Source organism: Schistocerca cancellata, chromosome 2, assembly GCF_023864275.1.
Source record: "Schistocerca cancellata isolate TAMUIC-IGC-003103 chromosome 2, iqSchCanc2.1, whole genome shotgun sequence".
NCBI lineage: Eukaryota > Metazoa > Arthropoda > Insecta > Orthoptera > Acrididae > Schistocerca > Schistocerca cancellata.
The window spans coordinates 975619051-975642635 of record NC_064627.1 but is presented as its reverse complement, the minus strand read 5'-3'; the positions used below and the strand labels follow the sequence as shown (position 1 = coordinate 975642635).

The 23585-nt window shown below is 44.5% G+C and overlaps 1 protein-coding gene across 1 annotated transcript in view; it reads right to left on the bottom strand.

The window, feature by feature from the left end:
* LOC126160280 (protein artichoke) overlaps positions 1 to 22983 on the bottom strand; it is a 171612-nt gene extending 148629 nt beyond the window's left edge. The window contains exons 1-2 of the mRNA XM_049916897.1: positions 22736 to 22983; positions 2902 to 3211 (exon numbers count right to left, since the gene is read on the bottom strand). Coding sequence (XP_049772854.1) covers positions 2902 to 3211; positions 22736 to 22983 — 558 coding nt within the window. The remainder of the gene's footprint in view (positions 1 to 2901; positions 3212 to 22735) is intronic.
* Between the last annotated feature and the right edge of the window lie 602 nt (positions 22984 to 23585).

Here is a 23585-nt window from a genome sequence, read left to right as displayed (position 1 = left end):
ATCAATTAATGTGTACTTTCATGCGTGGAATCTGAATCTACCTTTCGGAATGTTTTAACATGTAAAATTTTTCAGTTTTTAAAGGTTCTTTTATTGCTATTCTTTTCTTTACATGTACAATTTCTTAATTCTTTTAGATGAAGAGGTACTCGCTTTGATCAATAATGCAGCAAGGTGCACAACATAACCCACAGGAATGGTGACTATTTACTGACTTGAAAGCAGTTCTCCTCCATAATGACAATTCATTCCCACTGTGCCTGTTGCTTATGCAGTGAAAGAAACTTAAGAAATCTTCGTTCTGCTTCTAGAGGCAATCACTTATAAAGACCATGACTAGCAAACTTTGCTGCGATTTAAGAGCTGTTGCACTCTTTACATTTTTACATGGTGGACTCATGATACACTGTAGTATTTTGTTCCAGTTGGACAGCCATGACGCCGAGGACCACTACACACTCAAGGAAGTCGTCACCGGAAAGGAAAATGTGAGGAACAGTCCTTTGGTTTGGCTTGCTAAAATCATTTTGTCTCTTCTTCATCTCAAGCTGGGCTTTATAGGGAACTCTATAAAAGCTATGGATAGAACAGGCCAGATCTTCAATCATTTGAAAGATAAGTTTCCTAAATTAAATAAAGCCAAATTTGGACCACAACTAAGAAAACTGATGAAAAATGCAACATTTGATAACAAACTCCTAAAAATCAAGTTAGATGCTTGGTCATCTTTCAGAGAAATTGTGAAAGGCTTTTTGGACAACAAGAAATGGACCTATGGCAGCGCCATCTAGCGGGCCAGCCATAGTGCCATCTGGTTTCCCCCTTCAAGCTAGACAAGTTTCGTTCTTTGTAGTTTTTTCGTTTGACCCTTATTTCGTGAGATATTTGGCCCAGTCACGATCAATGAACCACCCTGTGTACAGGGTGTTACAAAAAGGTACGGCCAAACTTTCAGGAAACATTCGTCACACACAAAGAAAGAAAATATGTTATGTGGACATGTGTCCGGAAACGCTTACTTTCCATGTTAGAGCTCATTTTATTACTTCTCTTCAAATCACATTAATCATGGAATGGAAACACACAGCAACAGAACGTACCAGCGTGACTTCAAACACTTTGTTACAGGAAATGTTCAAAATGTCCTCCATTAGCGAGGATACATGCATCCACCCTCTGTCGCATGGAATCCCTGATGCGCTGATGCAGCTCTGGAGAATGGCGTATTGTATCACAGCCATCCACAATACAAGCACCAAGAGTCTCTACATTTGGTACCGGGGTTGCGTAGACAAGAGCTTTCAAATGCCCCCATAAATGAAAGTCAAGAGGTTTGAGGTCAGGAGAGCGTGGAGGCCATGGAATTGGTTCGCCTCTACCAATCCATTGGTCACCAAATCTGTTGTTGAGAAGCGTACGAACACTTCGACTGAAATGTGCAGGAGCTCCATCGTGCATGAACCACATATCGTGTCGTACTTGTAAAGGAACATGTTCTAGCAGCACAGGTAGAGTATCCCGTATGAAATCATGATAACGTGCTCCATTGAGCGTAGGTGGAAGAACATGGGGCCCAATCAAGACATCACCAACAATGCCTGCCCAAACGTTCACAGAAAATCTGTGTTGATGACGTGATTGCACAATTGCGCGCGGATTCTTGTCAGGCCACACATGTTGATTGTGAAAATTTATAATTTGATCACGTTGGAATGAAGCCTCATCCGTAAAGAGAACATTTGCACTGAAATGAGGATTGACACATTGTTGGATGAACCATTCACAGAAGTGCACCCGTGGAGGCCAATCAGCTGCTGATAGTGCCTGCACATACTGTACATGGTACGGAAACAACTGCTTCTCCCGTAGCACTCGCCATACACTGACGTGGTCAACATTACCTTGTACAGCAGCAACTTCTCTGACGCCGACATTAGGGTTATCGTCAACTGCACGAAGAATTGCCTCGTCCATTGCAGGTGTCCTCGTCGTTCTAGGTCTTCCCCAGTCGCGAGTCATAGGCTGGAATATTCCGTGCTCCCTAAGACGCCGATCAATTGCTTCGAACGTCTTCCTGTCGGGACACCTTCGTTCTGGAAATCTGTCTCGATACAAACATACCGCGCCACGGCTATTGCCCCGTGCTAATCCATACATCAAATGGGCATCTGCCAACTCCGCATTTGTAAACATTGCACTGACTGTAAAACCACGTTCGTGATGAACACTAACCTGTTGATGCTACGTACTGATATGCTTGATGCTAGTACTGTAGAGCAATGGGTCGCATGTCAACACAAGCACCGAAGTCAACATTATCTTCCTTCAATTGGGCCAACTGGCGGTGAATCGAGAAAGTACAGTACATACTGACGAAACTAAAATGAGCTCCAACATGGAAATTAAGCGTTTCCGGTCACATGTCCACTAAACTACTTTTCTTTATTTGTGTGTGAGGAATGTTTCCTGAAAGTTTGGCCGTACCTTTTTGTAACACCCTGTATGTGGAGAGTAAACAGTTGTTACTTCATAGGAAATTCTAGTTTTGTATGCTTGAACAGATATGGTAATAATGTAATGAGCGTACGGCACTGGTGGCCGGGAGACCCCTCGCGGGGCGGTCCGGACGCCGCTCCACAAGTTCTTTAACACCACTACGGCGACTTGCGAGTGAATCAGAATGAAATGATGATGAGAGACACACAACACCCAGTCATCTGGAGGCAGGGAAAATCCCTGACCCCACCGGGAATCGAACCTGGGACCCTGTGCGCAGAAAGCGAGAACGCTATCACAAGACCACGAGCTGCAGGCAACAGATATGGTGATTGAAGATTGGTGGCGATAACACTCCCTTTCCTCTGTGTTGCAGAGGTCACAGAAGTTCGGGGCCGAACTTACCTGCACGGTGAGTGCCTCGAGGGAGCGCATGCGGAGGAGCGAGTCGGCAGGCAGGGAGCGCAGCGCGGGCTCGACAAGGAAGAGCTCGAGCAGCGAGTCCTCGAGTCCGCCGAGCCAGGTGGGCGCCACGCGCTCCAGCCCGTTGTCGCGCAGCATGAGGCGCAGCACGCGCAGCGGCGCGAAGGCGCGGCCGGGCAGCGCGGGCAGCGCGTTGCCCTCAAGCACCAGCTCGTCGACCGCGCGCGACCGCAGCTGCCGCGCCGCCGCCTGCAGCGCGCGCACCACGCCCGACACGTCGCTGTGGCTGCACCTGCGGCCAGCCAGGCGGGGCGCTGATCAGCGGCATGACTGGTAGATTTACACTACTGGCCATTAAAACTGCTACACCAAGAAGAAACGCAGATGATAAACGGGTATTCATTAGACAAATATATTATACTAGAACTGACATGTGATTACATTTTCATGCAGTTTGGGTGCATAGATCCTGAGAAATCAGTACCCAGAACAACCACCTCTGGCCGTAATAACGGCCTTGATACGCCTGGGCATTGAGTCAAACAGAGCTTGGTTGGCATGTACAGGTACAGCTGCCCGTGCAGCTTCAACACGATACCACAGTTCATCAAGAGTACTGACTGGCGTATTGCGACGAGCCAGTTGCTCGGCCACCATTGACCACAAGTTTTCAATTGGTGAGAGATCTGGAGTATGTGCTGGCCACGGCAGCAGTCGAACATTTTCTGTATTCAGAAAGGCCCGTACAGGACCTACAATATGCGGTCGTGCATTATCCTGCTGAAATGTAGGGTTTCGCAGGGATCGAATGAAGGGCAGAGCCATGAGTCGTAATACATCTGAAATGTAACGTCCACTGTTCAAAGTGCCATCAATGCGAACATGAAGTGACAGAGACATGTAACCAATGGCACCCCATACCATCACGACGGGTGATACGCCAGTATGGCGATGATGATTACACACTTCCAATGTGCGTTCACCGCGATGTCGCCAAACACAGATGAGACCATCATGATGCTGTAAACAGAACCTGGATTCATTCGAAAAAATGACATTTTGCCGTTCGTGCACCCAGGTTCGTCGTTGAGTACACCATCGCAGGTGCTCCTCTCTGATGCAGCCTCGAGGGTAACCGCAGCCGTGGTCTCCGAGCTGATAGTCCATGCTGCTGCAAACGTCGTCGAACTGTTCGTGCAGATGGTTGTTGTCTTGCAAACGTCCCCATCTGTTGACTCAGGGATCGAGACGTGGCTGTACAATCCGTCACAGCCATGCGGATAAGATGACTGTCATCTCTTCTGCCAGTGATACAAGGCTGTTGGGATCCAGCACAGCGTTCCGTATCACCCTCCTGAACCCACCGATGCCATATTCTGCTAACAGTCATTATATCTCGACCAACGCGAGCAGCAATCTCGTGATACGACAGATCGCAATCGCGATAGGCTACAATCCGACCTTTATCAAAGTCGGAAACGTGATGGTACGCATTTCTCCTCCTTACACGAGGCATCACAACAATGTTTCACCAGGTAACGCCGCTCAACTGCTGTTTGTGTATGAGAAATCGGTTGGAAACTTTCCTCATGTCAGCATGTTGTAGGTTTCGCCACCGGCACCAACCTTGTGTGAATGCTCTGAAAAGCTAATCATTTCCTTATCACAGCATCTTCTTCCTGTTGCTTACATTTCGCGTCTGTAGCACGTCATCTTCGTGATGTAGCAATTTTAATGGCCAGTAGTGTAGCTGAGTGGGCAGTACCTCTGACTTTTACGTAGAGGACCTGGGTTCAATTACTAGTACTGGCAGGGACGTTTACTCAGTGGAAGGACTGCAAAGGGGTCCAGTTAGCCTCCTGATGCTAACTGAGGAGCTAGTGGAAAGCAGACAACTGCTGGCAGAGCATTCTGTTGATCCCATGCCCATCAATACCACATCCGAATGACGCCATATGGCAGAGGATCAAGCAGTGGTCCATTTGCATTGTGCAGTCACTTGGGCCTGATCTTGGAGTTTTTAATTTACTATTACTTTTAGTGAAGATAATTCCAAAAACCAAGCAGTAATTAGATGTTGAAGATACAATAACACATAACTGACTCTGTGTTAATTTGCAGCATAAAACCGAAAGTGCAGGCTTGCACAGCACACAGATATTATGTGTTGCATCTCTCTCTCTGGTACAAAACAGTTCTTGAGTCAAAGTTTCACATGACAGTCTCCTCATGATGAAAGAAACTGTTGCTCACTTGATAAAAATGGAGATTTGTTTTTTTTTTAAAGTGATTGACAGCTGTGAGCCACTGTACCAGTCGTCGATTCTCTCCAGGCCCTCCTGCATTTCTCTACAGTCTTCCAGCATTACGTCCTCCAAATAGATGACAGCACTGTCTGCAAACAGCGTTATGGAGTTTTTAACTCTACGGTTACACGTTATTTCATTTTTTGCAGTTACACTAAATTTTCACCTTTTTTAGCTTAATTCACTTAAACAGTACTCTTTCCTTCACTTTCATCGAAAATAACTCAGAATTGGCCGTTTATGTGCAAACAGCATGTATGCCAACTGACCGAAATCCTGAAAATCGGAAACGTCAGTTACATGATATTGTTCCTTCAGCAACGGCTTATATGATGAACCACCTATCGTTTTTGAGATTTGTAATGAACTACGAGGGCATTGTGGAGTATTCCCGCTTCAACCCTTTACCTTCATGAAGTGCCAATAGGTGCTGGCGCCGTGTCTAGCCTTCTAGATTGCGTCTGTAATGGAAGTGCGTTACATGCAGAGAGCTATCAAGGAATTTTTTTTTGGCAGAATACAGGGACATCACAGATATTCATAGACCCTTGTGGAATGTCTACAGCAACCTGGCAGCGAAGAAAAGCACGGTAAGTAGTTGGGAGAGGTGTTTGTCATCATGGCAATAAGGTGGCGCAAACTTGTCCAGTCTCCTGTGCACAGGCTAGCTGCACACAGTTGTGACTTCTACAATATTGGAATGTGCATACACTCGAAGGATTACAATCATTCCGCTGCACAACTGAACGTTTCTGTTAGTAGTGCTGACTGCTGACACACTCTTCTAGCAGTTGGGGTACACAAAAGTGTGTGCCCACTGGGTCCTTCACTGAATAACAGAAGACCATAACGAGCAATGAAGGACCATCTCTGCGGAACTGCTTGTGCATTACGAGGCTCACTGTGACAAACATTGTCACAGGCGATCAGACGTGAGTTGATCACTGTGACTGGTAAAAAAACGGCAATCAATAGAATGGCAGCACACCACCTCTCCTCCAGAGATAGCCCTCAGCTGGTAAAGTCATGGCGATGGTCTTCTGGGACTCTGAAGGGGTTATTCTGTTCGATGTCCTCCGTCATCAGCTCTGAAGTCTGTTGTGCTCCCCTTAGGAAAACGAAGAAATGACTTCAGTGTGATTGTCACCACAAACATGTGTACGAACTTCGCCTTCTCGATGACAATGCAAGGCCTCACAAAAGTCTGCACACCTGAGAGGAGCTCACAAAACTACATTGGCTTTCCAGGGAGCTAACAACTTATTTATGAGTTAGTGCTTGATTACCACGCTGCAAGCCTACACTTCCACTATACCTTTACCTCTCTGCCTTACCATTGGATGGTCTTACCAATGTAGATTCCACTTGGACCTGGTATATGACGTAGGACCCTAGTTTTCCCTTTCTGGTACTCTCTACAGCTTTCCATTAATAAATACATGGTCCCCAATGTTGGGCTTGATCTGCCACTGCTTTTCCAATTTTTTTCAGAAATGCAGATCGTGCAGTGTAGTTCCCCCAGTACGGTGTCTGTTCCAGCTTTGTGCCTTTCCATCTTAGCAACCTCCCTTTCCAATAAGGCAGTATACCCAAAACCAGCAAGATACCCATTCTACTGTTAGGGCAGTCATCAAGTACCTGAATGGTTGCAGCCCCTACCTACACAGAGATTGCACTGTTGGTGCCTGAGCTAAAACTTCCTTATGTATGCCAGCGTGTATGTGCCCATCATGGCCGGCCGAAGTGGCCGTGCGGTTAAAGGCGCTGCAGTCTGGAACCGCAAGACCGCTACGGTCGCAGGTTCGAATCCTGCCTCGGGCATGGATGTTTGTGATGTCCTTAGGTTAGTTAGGTTTAACTAGTTCTAAGTTCTAGGGGACTAATGACCACAGCAGTTGAGTCCCATAGTGCTCAGAGCCATTTGAGCCATTTGCCCATCATGGCTGGGGCACAGGAACTCCGAGCAACAGATTACTGGCCAGGTAGCCATTACTGAGGCTGGATAGCGTCCATGTGGAGAGCTCCCATTCGTAGTAGGTGGCACTATGCTGGATGACTCACATACAAAGTGGATTAAGCTTTCTCCCACAGGTGGTCATATGGCCCCAGCAATCTCCTCAGGAGAAAAGAAATCGTTCAACGCAGAGAGATAGGACCCCAAAACGTTTCGTTCCCTGGATATGTCCTGGGAGGAACATCTGACTGACTGAAAAGCAGAGACATACTCCCCCCAATACCTGACTTGTACGAGGACAAATGGGGATTCTGTTTTGGCCACAAAACCTTTATTCTTGCTAGAGACTGTAGAGGACAAGTTCAGCCATCTCCAAAATAAAGAATGGGTCACTTTTGGTTAAAACAGCAGACCCTGCTTAGTCACAGGTGTTGCTTGCTTGTAACAAGCTGGTTAGCATTCCAGTGACTATCATCCCCCATAAAAGTCTAAACATGGTTCAAGGCATCATTTTCCATCATGACTTCCTCATGCAGCCTGACGATAAGTGAAAGGCATCTGCTGGAGCACACTTGTAGGTGGCACCAGAATAAGATAAGAATATTAATAAATTACAATGAAACTAGTATACTATAAACGGTAAATGTCTCTGATAGGCTCGATAATTCGGATCACTGACTGTGCGTGACCGCAGAGCCAAAGATACTGCCTTGTTGGTGTAAGAGAGCGCTGGGCGCACAGTTGTAGGTAGCTGTCTGTGAAGAAAAGACGATAGAGTAGGCAGTTTTTGGGGTGTGCTGTGTGAAGCCACCAAGAGTTAGATTAATGTAGGTATGTCATTATTGGTGATCATGGAAGCAGAAGTCTTCATGCAAATAAGGTAAAGATGTTCAATAACTATGATTTCTGAAACTTCCTGGCAGATTAAAACTGTGTGCCCGACCGAGACTCGAAGTCGGGACCTTTGCCTTTCGCGGGCAAGTGCTCTACCATCTGAGCTACCGAAGCACTACTCACGCCCGGTACTCACAGCTTTACTTCTGCCAGTATCTCGTCTCCTACCTTCCAAACTTTACAGAAGCTCTCCTGCGAACCTTGCAGAACTAGCACTCCTGAAAGAAAGGATACTGCGGAAGTCTCATATCAGCGCACACTCCGCTGCAGAGTGAAAATCTCATTCTGGAAACCTCCCCCAGGCTGTGACTAAGCCATGTCTCCGCAGTATCCTTTCTTTCAGGAGTGCTAGTTCTGCAAGGTTCGCAGGAGAGCTTCTGTAAAGTTTGGAAGGTAGGAGACGAGATACTGGCAGAAGAAAAGCAGTGAGTACGGGGCGTGAGTCGTGCTTCGGTAGCTCAGGTGGTAGAGCACTTGCCCGCGAAAGGCAAAGGTCCCGACTTCGAGTCTCGGTCGGGCATACAGTTTTAATCTGCCAGGAAGTTTCATATCATCGCACACTCCGCTGCAGAGTGAAAATCTCATTCTGGAAACCTCCCCCAGGCTGTGGCTAAGCCATGTCTCCGCAGTATCCTTTCTTTCAGGAGTGCTAGTTCTACAAGGTTCGCAGGAGAGCTTCTGTAAAGTATGGAAGGTAGGAGACGAGATACTGGCAGAAGTAAAGCTTTGAGTACCGGCCGTGAGTCGTGCTTCGGTATCTCAGATGGTAGAGCACTTGCCCGCGAAAGGCAAAGATCCCGAGTTCGAGTCTCGGTAGGGCACACAGTTTTAATCTGCCAGGAAGTTTCATATCAGCGCACACTCCACTGCAGAGTGAAAATCTCATTCTGGGAACTATGATTTCTGTTTTTTGCCAGCGCATTAGTATAGACGAGTTGGCTGATAATTTGTGTTGTTGAGTAACCTCAGAATGTACGAAAACTGTTTTGAGAAAAAGACTCATTTTTGTTATGCTTTTAAGATTTGTTAACAGGCTATGTGTAATTTCATGATCTGCATTTATGTTGGATTAATGAAGTTAGATAATACTTGCTGTTTAAATCTCATTGTTTGTGAATCAGTTGTGAGTTCAATTGTCAGATGTTTTTTGAAAACCCAAAGCGAACGTGCAATATGATTTTGCTAAAAAAAATTGAGTCTTAGTAATTCACCATAATCAGTACCGCCTCCCAGTCCAGGTCTTATACTCGTATTTTTTTTAAAGAAGTTGGATTAGGCCGGCCGCGGTGGTCTCGCGGTTCTAGGCGCTCAGTCCGGAATCGCGCGACTGCTACGGTCGCAGGTTCGAATCCTGCCTCGGGCATGGATGTGTGTGATGTCCTTAGGTTAGTTAGGTTTAAGTAGTTCTAAGTTCTACGGGACTGATGACCACAGGTGTCAAGTCCCATAGTGCTCAGAGCCAAAGAAGTTGGATTTCCTTAAATATTCTCGTTTATCAGGCAAATGAATTTTATGTGCTTTTCAAGTATTATGGCCATCATTGCACAATGCTGAGCCTGTAGCTAGCATTATATTTTTTATGAGAGACCAGAACATATCGCGTTCCACCATTGCTGCTCTAGAGGTAAGATAATTTAATTTATTTGTTACGTGCACAGATACCAAAATTATCAGTTTTGAACAGGGCCATATGATTCGCTGCCTAAGGCGGTGAATGTATTTTGCAGTGACTGTATTTCGTTATTGGTATCTGGAGTTGCACTGCCCAATCGATTTGTGTAAAGTTTTGCTAACAATAACACAGAGTGAGCACACCACTTGCAGTTACAACACGCAACACGACATTGGAGATCTGTTTCCATTCCACAGATCAGACTTCATTCAACGTAATCGTAAAGTTTATTACTTAAATCATTTTTAAAGAACGTTACATAAGCTACACGCCAACTTGGAGTGATAGGGCGTGCACTTTGTCTGTCATGTCCTTAGGACCAAACGACAGTAAGGTTGCTACTGGGTCTTCATCTTGGTCTCAGAGGGCTATTAGCTGCCTGAAAAGGTCAAAGTGCTGGTATAGCAATGTAACATGAAACTTTGTACCCCATCCCTCGCATCCCTACGGGGTGTTCCAAATGTATCAAATTCTGGCACGTATCTTCACACTGTGATGCCAGACCAGTCTGTAGGGACTGTGGACGAACGCTGCACGCGAATGTTCCTTGTGCTCCCTCCGCCTCCCCCCCCCCCCCCCCCCTCCTGTCTGTGTCAACTGTGGAGAGTACCATTCTCCCTATTCACTAGATTGCACTGCCTTTCACAGAGAGAAAAAAAATACAAGAACATAAGCCTCTGGACAGAATGACATACCAAGAGGCCAAGAAAAGTATGAGCATCTGCATCCTGCACACATGACAATGTATGCTACAGCCCTCTCTTCAAGCAGTACTCTCCTCGCCCGTTAGGGCTCCTACAGGGAGCCCTCAGGGACATATAACTATGGCTGCCCACCTGACAGTAGGGGGCTCCCTTTCTGCTGCTTCCCCACACCCACTTGGGAGTAATGGTTCTCTACCCACCTGGGATGCCTATCCCCATCCCACAGCCAGAGTTACATCACCCTCGTCTGACTTCTCACGCCACGAAAGGGTCCCTCAGGACACTCCTCTCCAAGGTTTATGTTGGTCAGCAATCGGATACCAGGGCTTCACGATCTAAATCAGTTGCTGAAATTAATTCAGATAATCCCTCCCAGTCATTCAAACCTATTAAAGAAAAGAAAGCAAAAAGAAGTCTTCCAAGACGAAGGAATTCCTGGTGGCCCCCACGCCACCAAATCCAACATGCTCTGCTTTTATTTATTTATTTATGCATTTATTTTACTTGGCAAGATTAGGGCATTCAGGCCCTCTCTTACACCTAACCAGGCAGACTCAGTTTGAACGAATTACAGTTTCTACAGAACATTAAGGACATATAACGTGTTATACAGTATTAATGTTAAAAAAACAGAGATTATAACAATAGTACATTGATAATTATAACAATCAAAAGAATAATTACAACAATCAATAATAATAATAATAATAATAATAATAATAATAATAATAATAGTAATGACTATGTATATGAAAGTAAACATATTTTTCTTTTATGAATGTCAGTCCTTTTGCTAGCTGGGAATTTTCTCGTTATGTTCTTGCAGCTTGTGAGTTATTCTCATCGAGCAGAGACATAAGACGATAGAATGGGGTGAAAGAGATATAGAAGAGGTAGGTAGGTTAGAGGAAGAGAAATAGAATGGTAAAATTCGAAGCTATGATGGAGAGGAGAAAGAAAGAGATGAGAGGGGCACAACAATGGTAGCTATACCGTCCCTAATATGTAAGTTTTGAGTTCCCTCTTGAATGTTGAGTGGTTCTGGATAAGACGCAGATCACAGGGGAGCGCGTTCCATAGTCGTATGGCTGAGATGGAGAATGACACGGAGAAAATTTTTGTGTTATGTAAAGGTACAGCCAAGATGCTAGACGTATCGGATCTGGTATTGCGGTTGTGGAATAATGATAGGTGTTTAATGTGAGAAGATAAGTATTGGGAGCACCAGTGGCTAAGAAATCGATGAAGTAAGCACATCGTGCGGAGATCGCGTGCCATGCTAGCGATCCTGGTGATCCCTGAGGCTCCAGATAGCACAACATAACGTGTCTAAGATCCTCTAAACTAGTGGCAGCAGGTGACCCAGGAACATAGTCTGCCTCTTTGGTCACTTCAATCACTAACAGTATACTGACAGTACGATTCTCCAGTGGAATTGTAGTGGTTTTTTCCACTACCTGGCTGAGTTACAACATCTCTTAAGCTCCTCCTCTGCTTTCTGCATTGCCCTTCAGGAAACTTGGTTTCCAGCAACATGAACCCCTGCCCTTCGTGGCTACTGGAGATATTTGAAGAATCATGCCGATTATGACAGAGTGTCATGTGAAGTTTACACATATGTTCTGAACTCTGTACATAGTGAACTTGTGCCCTTTGATACAACTTTTGAGGCTGTGGTTGTCTGGGTAAGCGCATTTCAGGATTTTACCATCTGTAATATTTACCCTCCGAAAGGTGGAGTGCCTCAGAACGTATTACCTTAATTGGTGTCTCAGCTCCCTCCACCTTTCCTAATCTTGGGTGACTACAATGCCCATAACCCTTGTGGGTTATGGGCCCTGGTAAAGACAATGAAAACTTACAGGCAGGTCTCGACCTCTGTCTCTTAAATAATGATGCCTCTATTCACTTCAGTATGGCCCATTTGCATCCTGGTCTTCTCCTGTCCATTCACTGGAGGATCCACAATGACCTGTGTTATAGCGACAATTTCCAGTCTTCCTGTTCCACCTCCAGCATCACTCCACTGGGCACCTGCCTAGATGGGCTCTCCACAATACTGACTGGGATTCTTTCAACTCCACTGTCGTTCTGAGCTCCCTGCTAAATGGTAGTACTGATGAGGCAAGCAAGAATGTAATAGTAGCCATTCTATCGGCAGCCGACTTAGCGATCCCCTATTATTTGGGATCCACTTTGTCAGAAGGTAGTACCTTAGTGGGCGTCACAAATTGCCGAGCCCATTTGGGAGTGCAGGAGGGCTCTCCAACTCAATAAACGGCATCCATTTATCGAGCACTTCATTACCTTTAAATGGCTCCATGCCCAGGTCTGCCACTTATAAAACGATGGAAGCAAGAATGCTGGGAATGGTACATTTCAACTATTGGATCACGTACAACTCCTTCGCAGGTCTGGGTGAAGATCAGACGCCTTTGTGGACACCAGTCCTCTGCAAGTGTACTTGGTATTTCATTGTACGGTGCTGTTTTCACTGATCCATATGCAATAGTCGCCAATTTGCCTTGCATTATGCTCGGGCCTCTGCATTTGAGAACTATCAATCAGCCTTCATGCCTTGAAACAGCGGATGGAGTGATTGCAATTATCTTTCACTACACAGCACCTATAGTGCTCCATTCACTGAGTGGGGATTCTTCAGTGCCCTAGCCCTTTGCCCTTATACAGCCCAGGGCCAGAGAGCATCCGCAACCAAATGCTCAAACATTTATCAGCGGATTGTCAGCGTCATCGCCTTACCATCTTCAACTGTATCTGCAGCAAGGGTGATTGTGTTGACCACAAAATGTTGCTTCAGAAGTTGGACCTTATGGCATATGGGGAGTAGCTCGCAACTGGTTCACTTGTTACTTTAACAACAGACAGAAATAGGTCCTTATTCACAGTGTTGAGAACAGCTGTGATGTTTGGTCTGAGTAAGGCAGGGTCAAATGGGGGGGGGGGGGGGGGAGTGCCCCAGGGATCAGTGCTGGGGCCACTCCTGTTTCTTATTCATGTAAATGATATGCCATCTAGTATTACAGGTAATTCTAAAATATTTCTGTTTGTTGATGGTAGTAAAGGATGTTGTGTGCAACATTGGCTCGGTTTTAAATAGTACAGTTCATGACCTAAGTTCATGGCTTGTAGAAAATAAACTAACGCTAAATCACAGTAAGACCCAGTTTTTACAGTTTCTGACACACAATTCAACAAAACCTAACGTTTTAATTTCACAGAATGGGCATATGATTAGTGAAACTGAACAGTTCAAATTTCTAGGTGTTCAGATAGATAATAAACTGTCGTGGAAAGCCTACGTTCAGGATCTTGTTCAAAAACTTAATGTTTCCATTTTTACTATTCGAATGGTATCAGAAGCAAGTGATCGTTTGACACGAAAATTAATCTACTTTGCTTATTTTCATTCGCTTATGTTATATGGTATTATGTTTTAGGGTAGCTCTTCCCATTCTCAAAGGATATTTTTGCCTCAGAAACGGGCAGTTCCGTCGATAAGTGGTTTATGTTCGTGAGCCTCTTGTCGACCGCTGTTCACTAGTCTGGGTATTCCGACATTGGCCTCTCAATATACGTGTTCTTTACTGTCATTTCTTATTAACAATATCAGCTTACTCTCAAGAGTTAGCAGCTTTCACTCAGTTAATACTAAGCAGAAATCCAGTCTGCATTTGGATCACACTCCCTTAACTCTTTTGCAGAAAGGTGTACAGTATATTGCTGCATCCATTCTCAATACGCTACCACAAGAATTCAAAAATCTTAGCAATAAGCCACACGCTTTAAAATCGAAACTGAAGAGTTTCCTCATGGGTCACACCTTCTATTCTGTCGAGGAGTTGCTAAAAAATTAAGCTGATTCCTGTATTATATTGTTGATTGCGTTCACTTAAACTAATTGTTTGGCTTTTTTGGATTCACAAACATTTTATTTTATCGGTTATTACTTTTATGTTGTAATGTCATTTACTAACACTTTCCATGACCTTGGATATTTTCTCGTCAGTTTGGTTCTAAGGAACTAGACGCGTAAATAAATAAAGAAATAAAAACAACCTGCTTTCAAAAAAAAGTGTTGCATTATCTTTTGCGGAGGCAACAATAGAAGCCATTGAGGAAGTGATAATGATATAATTCATTTTTGCACATGTTTAAAATATCTTTTGCTGTTAGCTTGCTGACGTGAGGTAACAAACTGAATATTCAAGAAAGTTCAAAACAACCTTAAGAACATATGTTATTAAGGGCTAATTCTGCAAAGTATCTGGTTACCCACGTTCGAGGGTCAAATTCAATGGTAACAACATTGCAAGGAACCACACTGTTACTTTATAAACACCGATATACTTTCGTAAAATTAAGTAAGAGGTAGGGGTTCTGGTAGCCAATTCTTTCCGTTAATTTACGTATTGACTCTTAGCTGATGTCACATTAGTTTCAATCGTACATCATGTCTAAATTTCTAAATGTCCTTTAATTAACTCGAGAGCTACTAATCACGAAATATCTCTCGTTCAACTAACCAGCTGTAATTGCCTCGTATAAGAAATGTTTCGGAACAGCCTTAAAGCCCCTTGCTAGACTAATTCTCGATTATATCGCAAATGACTGCCTCTATCCTTCATTGTTTATGTAGCTTCGCTCCAGAGAAATAAATGTCAAGGAACCATTAAAACAATAGTTCCAATACGGAGAGTAAAACTGTTATACAGACAAGCAATGGAAAGACAGGTAGACTCCTCACCTTGTCGAAAAGAAGAACATTGCTGAAAACGATGGGAAACCGTTCCTCTCTCACCTCTGTCCTCTGGTTTCCTTTTCCATCATTTCGAATTTTCAAATTACAAAAAATGCTTCTGTATGATGTTTAAAAATGAATTGTATTTGAGCGTCCAGTGTTCCCGCTGAACATACTGGAGGGTTTGAATATGAAATGTGTTTTTTTCTGAAAGATGACACTGTTTAAATTTGATAAAAGATTTAAAGAAGTCTGGTATTTAGAATAGTAACTATTTTTGTTCTGCCTGAGTGTTTGTCACATTTATGTTCAACGAAGTGTTCTCAGCTGGAGACTCGTTGAATATGAGTTGCTGCATGAAGAGTTCATTAAATCTCTCTTTCACTCCGACGTTAGTTGGAAAATGGTAACGAGCGTTTGGCGTTATCGGCCGGGAGGCCCCTTACTGGGCAGGTCCGCCCACCTTGGTGCAGGTCTTATTACATTCGACGCCTCATTGGGCGACCTGCGCGATGTTGAAGACAACACAACACCCAGTCCCTGAGTGGAGAAAATCCCCGACCCAGCCTCGAATCGAACCCGCTGACCATTCAGCTATCGGAGAGGACTCCAACGTTAGATAAAAAACAGATAATACCTACGCAACACTATAGATGCCTATGAAATCAGAAGTTGCCTCTTACGGCACATGTTTCAATACAAAGCTAATTGTAAAAATAATGGCAACCTTTTGTTCTGATATGCATAATATATTTAAGGACGTAACGCTGACTGTTCGCGAGCTGTCGTTTGTTTCTGTAAGAATGGCACCTTACGGCTTGTCTGTAATTGGATCTGGGCAGATGCGGACTATCGAGTCAGAAGTCTGTAGACAACCATTGGCCCCATTCCAAGTATAGTAGCGACGTTACTAACTGCGAATATGGCCTCCTTGAGCACTATCGTAGGGTTCTTACTTCTTGTGGAAGAGCCCGAAATCTTTCACAAACAAGAAATAAAAGAGGAAAGTGGTGTCTAACGTTGACGGCGTGGTCATTGGAGACTGAAAACAATCTCTCATTGCGGAAGGAAACTCGTCATGTCCGTTTCAAAGGGACCATCCCAGTATTTACCGGGACAACTATTATTGGACATTAAAACGGAATGTGTCCATTCTTTGCCTTTATGATTGCTTGAACTGTGATGTGTGGTGTGGACACAGTCAATGAGGTGTCTGAATGTATGTGGAGGAACGGTATCCCGTTCTTCAAATGGTTCAAATGGCTCTGAGCACTACGGGGCTTAACGTCTGAGGTCATCAGTCCCGTAGCGGTCGCACGGTTCCAGACTGTAGCGCCTGGAACCGGTCGGCCACGTCGGCCGGCTCCCGTTCTTCCTCACGATCCAAAGCCAGAGAAGATAGCGACGTAAGAGGCTGTGGCCTGGAAAGAAGTTGATGTTCTAACTCATCCCAAAAGAATTCCATTGCGTAGAGATCGGGACTCTGGGCAGGACAGTCCAGTCCATTTGCGGAACGTTACTGTCCCGCAAGTCACTGCCAGACAGATGACAGTATACATTGTCCTGTGATACAGTCATCGTCTTAAATACGGTCCTCTACTGTATGCAGTACACAATGATGTAATACGTGTTCGTGACCTTCCGAATTTAGCATTTTCTTAAGCGTAATAGTGGTACCACAACTTAAGCACGAGAAACATCCCCATACCTCAACAACATATCATCTGTAGTTCTTTGATGACACTATACATGATAGCAGGTAGGGTCCTCCAGGCAATAAGCAATCCCAAATCTTACCTTCGGATTATCACACGGTACAGCGTGATTTGTCATTCCAAATCACCCATTTCCAGTCACCCATTGTCCAGTGGTGTCTCAAGCATCGCTTAGCACTGACTGCAGAAATGCGTGGCTTATGAGGAGCTGCTCCACCATTGTACCCCATTGTTTTTTAATCCCTACGCACAGTCATTGTGTTAGCTGGACTGCTGGTAACACTTTGGCATTAACGAGTAATTCCTTCTGCTGATTTCCTGCGGTTTCTTACAGTCGCCCTCCTCAATTCTCAAAGGTCTACGTGGAGTCTGCGTGGTCTCGGTTTAGCTGCGGTTGTTCCTTCGCGTTTCCACTTCACAGTCACATCACATGACGGACAGTCTACTTTGGCAGCTTTAGACGGGTCGAAATGTCCCTTATGGACCTGTTACTCAGGTGACATCCACTGATTAGTCCGTGTTCGAAATCACTGACTTCTCCTGACCGACCCATTCCGCTATTACTGCTTCTGTACTGTCAGCACAACACTCCCCGCCTTCTTTTATTCTGGAGGGTCAGCCGCTCGTGGCATCTAGTGGTCAATTCTGCATTATATACAGGGTGGTCCATTGATTGTGACCGGGCCAAATATCTCACGAAATAAGTGTCAAACGAAAAAACTACAAAGAACGAAACTTGTCTAGCTTGAAGGGGGAAGCCAGATGGCGCGATGGTTGGCCCGCTAGATGGCCCTGCAATAGGTCAAACGGGTATCAACTGCGTTTTTTTAAAAATAGGAACCCCCATTTTTATTACATATTCGTGTAGTACGTAAAGAAATATGAATGTTTTAGTTGGACCACTGTTTTCGCTTTCTGACAGATGGCGCTGTAATAGTCACAAACATATGGCTCACAATTTTAGACAAACAGTTGGTAACAGGTAGGTTTTTTAAATTAAAATACAGAACGTAGGTATGTTTGAACATTTTATTTCGGTTGTTCCATTATGATACATGTACCTTTGTAAACTTATCATTTCTGAGAACGCATGCTGTTACAGCGTGATTACCTGTAAATCACACATTAATGCAATAAATGCTCAAAATGATGTCCGTCAACCTCAATGCATTTGGCAATACGTGTAGCGACATTCCTCTCAACAGCGAGTAGTTCTCCTTCCGTTTTGTTCGCACATGCATTAACAAAGCGCTGATGCATGTTGTCAGGCGTTGTCGGCGTATCACGATAGCAAATATCCTTCAACTTTCCCCATAGAAAGAAATCCGGGGACGTCAGATCCTGTGAACGTGCGGGCCACGGTATGGTGCTTCGACGACCAATCCACCTGTCATGAAATATGCTGTTCAATACCGCTTCAACCGCACGCGAGCTATGTGCCGGACATCCATCATATTGGAAGTACATCGCCATTCTGTCATGCAGTGAAACATCTTGTAGTAATATCGGTAGAACATTACGTAGGGAATCAGCATACACTGCACCACTCAGAATGCCATCGATAAAATGGGGGCCAATTATCCTTCCTCCCATAATGCCGCACCATACATTAACCCGCCAAGGTCGCTGAAATTCCACTTGTCGCAGCCATCGTGGATTTTCCGTTGCCCAATTGTGCAAATTATGGCGGTTTACGATACCGCTGTTGGTCGTTGGTCAATGACGCTTCGTCGCTAAATAGAACGCGTGCAAAAAATCTGTCATCGTCCCGTAATTCCTCTTGTGCCCAGTGGCAGAACTGTATACGACGTTCAAAGTCGTCGCCATTACGTTCCTGGTGCATAGAAATATGTTACGGATGCAATCGATGTTGATGTAGCATTCTCAACACTGACGTTTTTGAGATTCCCGATTCTCGCGCAATTTGTCTGTTACTGATGTGCGGATTAGCCGCGACAGCAGCTAAAACACCTACTTGGGAATCATCATTTGTTGCAGGTCGTGGTTGACGTTTCACATGTTGCTGAAGACTTCCTGTTTCCTTAAATAACGTAACTATCCGGTGAACGGTCCGGACACTTGGATGATGTCGCCCAGGATACCGAGCAGTATGCATAGCACACGCCCGTTGGGTATTTTGATCACAATAGCCATACATCAACACGAGATTGACCTTTTCCGCAATTGGTAAACGGTCCATTTTAACACGGGTAATGTACCACGAAGCAAATACAGTCCGCACTGGCGGAATGTTACGTGATACCACGTACTTATACGTTTGTGACTATTATAGCGCCATCTACCACAAAGCTAAAAAAGTGGTCCAACTAAAACATTCATATTTCTTTACGTACTACACGAATATGTAATAAAAAATGGGGGTTCCTATTTAAAAAAAAAACGCAGTTGATATCCGTTTGACCTATGGCAACGCCATTTAGCGGGCCAACCGTAGCGCCATCTGGTTTCCCCCTTCAAGCTAGACGAGTTTCGTTCTTTGTAGTCTTTTCGTTTGATGCTTATTTCGTGAGATATTTGGCCCGGTCACTATCAATGGACCACCCTATACAGGTGTCCGGATACTTTTGATCACACAGTACGTTAGCTATTATATCCAATAGGTGTTTGCAACATTTGCGCTATCTGAAGGGAGCGGGAATTTTAGCGTAAAAATTACACGTACAGTATATTACACTGATTTTCATATCTGTTCTACCACCAGAGAGTCATGTTTACACACTGGATAGTCGGTGAAGCTACACCGAGCTAGAGTTAGTTAGTAGGTTAACTTCTAGCCGCTTTAATTACAAATTACGTGCAAGTGGTCACTTACGAAGGTTTAATATTAGTCATTTTTTCAACGGCTCCACCTTAATTCGACACGTTGAGCTGTCGCTGATTTATTTCGTTCTTAAGTTGAAGACCAGTCTCTTTGCATCTAGCTGTTACTCTGTGGAGTACAATGAATTACGTTAGGTATAAGCTAACTTACTTTGCTACTTGGTACATGTCCTGCTCAACTTAAAAGCACATTTATGGCGGTCAAATTAATTTGTCTGCTGCAAAAAAGAGAATTATGTCTATGAATTCTTGATGTAGGACTGAGGAAGAAGTTGCGCTTGCCGCAACGTCATCGCCGAGAAAGTCCACCTTGGACCTATGGGAGTTAGGGCGGCTGCGCGCGATGGATGACAAGTTGCGATCAATAGAAGTAACTACTAAATCGTGACCAACTGCCTTCCAGGCAATTACATGAGATAAAATCTGCTTAACACTTTCTAGAATAAGGCACGGCTTCCTTCTCAGACTTAAAGGCCCGCCAGTTTGTGAGTCCTGTGGTTTTATAACTATAGTTTGCCACAATTTAACTAAATGTACTTGTGTCGTATATATCGTAACAAGAGGGCAGCCCAATTAGCAACCAACCCTCTATTTTAAATGATAGTTAGATACAGTGGCACAAGTTAAGATTTTGTATTGTCTGACTTTCTATCTTAACTGTTAGTCTGCAGATATTTGTTTCGCGGAGGATGGTTGGATTGTACAGTTATTAAGTATATGATCAGCCATCCACAATTTCCGGATTCGCTGCTTCGTGTCTTAAACTTCCTGGTAATCGTATTTTAATAGCACGAGGGACATTCCATATTGATTTTATCTTATTTTTTCCCCATCATTCATGATGCACCATTTGATATTCATTACAGTTATGTATGTCTTTGGTACAACTGTAGGTGGCAGGACAGTCACTAGAAGTGTAATCCCTGTAGAGTGCAGCCCATCTTCCCAACTGCTGTCATTACGTGAGCAGACAACATGGTTCAGGGAGTGGCAACTGACCCTTAACATAGACAAATGTAATGTATTGCGAATGCATAGAAAGAGGAATCCTTTATTGTATGATTATATGATAGCGGAACAAACACTGGTAGCAGTTCTGTAAAATATCTGGGAGTATGCGTACGGAACGATTTGAAGTGGAGGAATGATCATATAAAATTAATTGTTGGTAAGGCGGGTGCCAGGTTGAGATTAATTAGGAGAATCCTTAGAAAATATAGTCCATCAAAAAGGAGGTGGCTTACAAAACACTCGTTCGACCTATACTTGGGTATTGCTCATCAGTGTGGGATCCGTACCGGGAGATAGAGAAGATCCAAAGAAGAGCGGAGCGTTTCGTCACAGAGTTATTTGGTAAGCGTGAAGCGTTACGAAGATGTTTAGCAAACTCAAGTGGCAGACTCTGCAAGAGAGGCGCTCTGCATCGCGGTGTAGCTTGGTGTCCAGGTTTCGAGAGGGTGCGTTTCTGGATGAGGTATCGAATATATTGCTTCCCCCCTACTTATACCTCCCGAGGAGATCACGAATGTAAAATTAGAGAGATTCGAGTGCGCACGGAGGCTTTCAGGCAGTCGTTCTTCCCGCGAACCATACGCGACTGGAAAAGGAAAGGGAGGTAATGACAGTGGCACGTAAAGTGCCCTCTGCCACACACCGTTGGGTGGCTTGCGAAGTACAGATGTAGATGTAGAGTGTGGTCATCAAAAACAGCGCTGGATGACGTGGTTCCTCTGGAAAGAGGGCGCAGACACTGTGCATATTCGCAGGCAGTTGGTGTCAGTGTATGGCGAGTATTCACTCCCACGAAAATTTCTCTTGCAACGTGACAGCACTCGACCCCATACGAGTCGGCAAACGGCGGCTGTCATCGCTGAAATTAGATTCCAGGTAGAGCCGCACCCAACGTATTTTCCTGACTTGCCCCCTTCTCATTGTCACCTACTCGGAGCTATAAAGAAACCTATTTAAGGACATCTTTCCGCAGACTCCCAGGAATTCCGAGCAGCTGTCCCCCCAATGGGTGCGACGGACTCCAGAAAACTGGTTCAAAGAAGACCTACAGAAGTTATAGGTGCAAAGTCAGGAGAATACGGTGGGTGTAGCAGTACCTACAACCTGTTTCAGCGATGGCAGCCATCATTTTCCGACTCGTATGGGGACGAGTGCTGTCGTGTTGCAAGAGCGCATTTCGTAACGGTGTATGCTCTCCACACAATGCCACCAGGCAGCTGTTTACACCCTCCTTCCACAGAAACCACGTCGCTCAGCGCTTTCTTTGACGATCATACTCCATGTTATCCGCTCACGTAATGTCAGCAGTTGGGAAAATGGGTTGTACTCTGCAGGGATTACACTTATAGTTACAGTCCTGCCAGCTTCGTTTAGACTAAAGTTCTGTATACTTGCAGACTGTAATGATGAGATAAATGGCGCACCATGAATGAAGGGAGACAACAAAGTGTAAATCAATATCGAACACTCCTCGTACGTTTTAAGTCAAAGACTTTGTTAACTATTTTCGGTTTTCTATACTTGAGAGTGACTATGCGTACTAATGTGAGAAAGAGTGGGAGAGAGTATATGCGATCTTGTGTAGGTTTTGACGTATCTACATTTTATATGTTTCAACCACATTCATCTCATCATTTGTAAGAGCGCTGATAAAAATTAACAACAAAGGCTTCTGAAACAGTGCGTCTAGAGCACTAGGTGGAAGAAAAACCTAGCGCAGTTGTGTAAAAGAGTAGAATATATTGAAAGCGTTTCAAACGAGGCAGAATAGATGAATGTGAAATTGGGGTTCAATTTTTACAGCTCCCATCCGATTGTTGTTAGAGGAACAGAATGTACAAGGTGATGAGTACGTCCTGACGCAAGTTGTGTGGCACTGATTTCTGGAAATTACAACAGTGGTCTTCAACGATTCCGACGGAGATTATTCCAGCATATTTCTTTACTGATCATTGCTCACGGTAAGTGGTTACTGCCATTGTATTGTTCATTGCTGTTCTCGATACTCCAATTTACGGATGGTCTTCGACGTGCTTGCCCCGAATAATCGAACACGAATGTGACCTCTCGCAAAAGGTCAGAGATCGTGGGCGTTGGCTGCAGGCCGCATCCAGGGCTCGCTCTCCGGGGGTGCGCGATCGATAACAGGGACACGTTCGTAGTGGGCGTCGCACGCCACCACTGTGGCTGCTTTCCTGCCGAAGGCATGGCTGCAACTGCCATAGGTACCGCGGTACAGTTTTGATTTATAGATGTGATGCAACTTTTAAATTTTTATTCTCTGTTTTACACGATACTGTGTTATTTACTTTACCAGGTTAGGAGCTTCCCATTATTACTCTTTACACGTTTTATAGCTTTCATTATTACTCTTTACACGTTTTATGTGGATTTCAAGTAGGAGTGTAATTCCACACAACGTATGTTGGTTCGTGTTATATTCTCAGACTCCCATTTTACCATGCGAAGTAATTATAAGTTTGTTATAAATACACTACTGGCCATTAAAATTGCTACACCAAGAAGAAATGCAGATGATAAACGGGTATTCATTGGACAAATATATTATACTAGAACTGACATGTCACTACATTTTCACGCAATTTGGGTGCATAGATCCTGAGAAATCAGTACCCAGAACAACCACTTCTGGCCGTAATAACGGCCTTGATACTCCTGGGCATTGAGTCAAACAGAGCTTGGACGGCGTGTACAGGTACAGCTGCCCACGCAGCTTCAACACGATACCACAGTTCATCAAGAGTAGTGACTGGTGTTTTGTGACAAGCCAGTTGCTCGGCCACCATTGA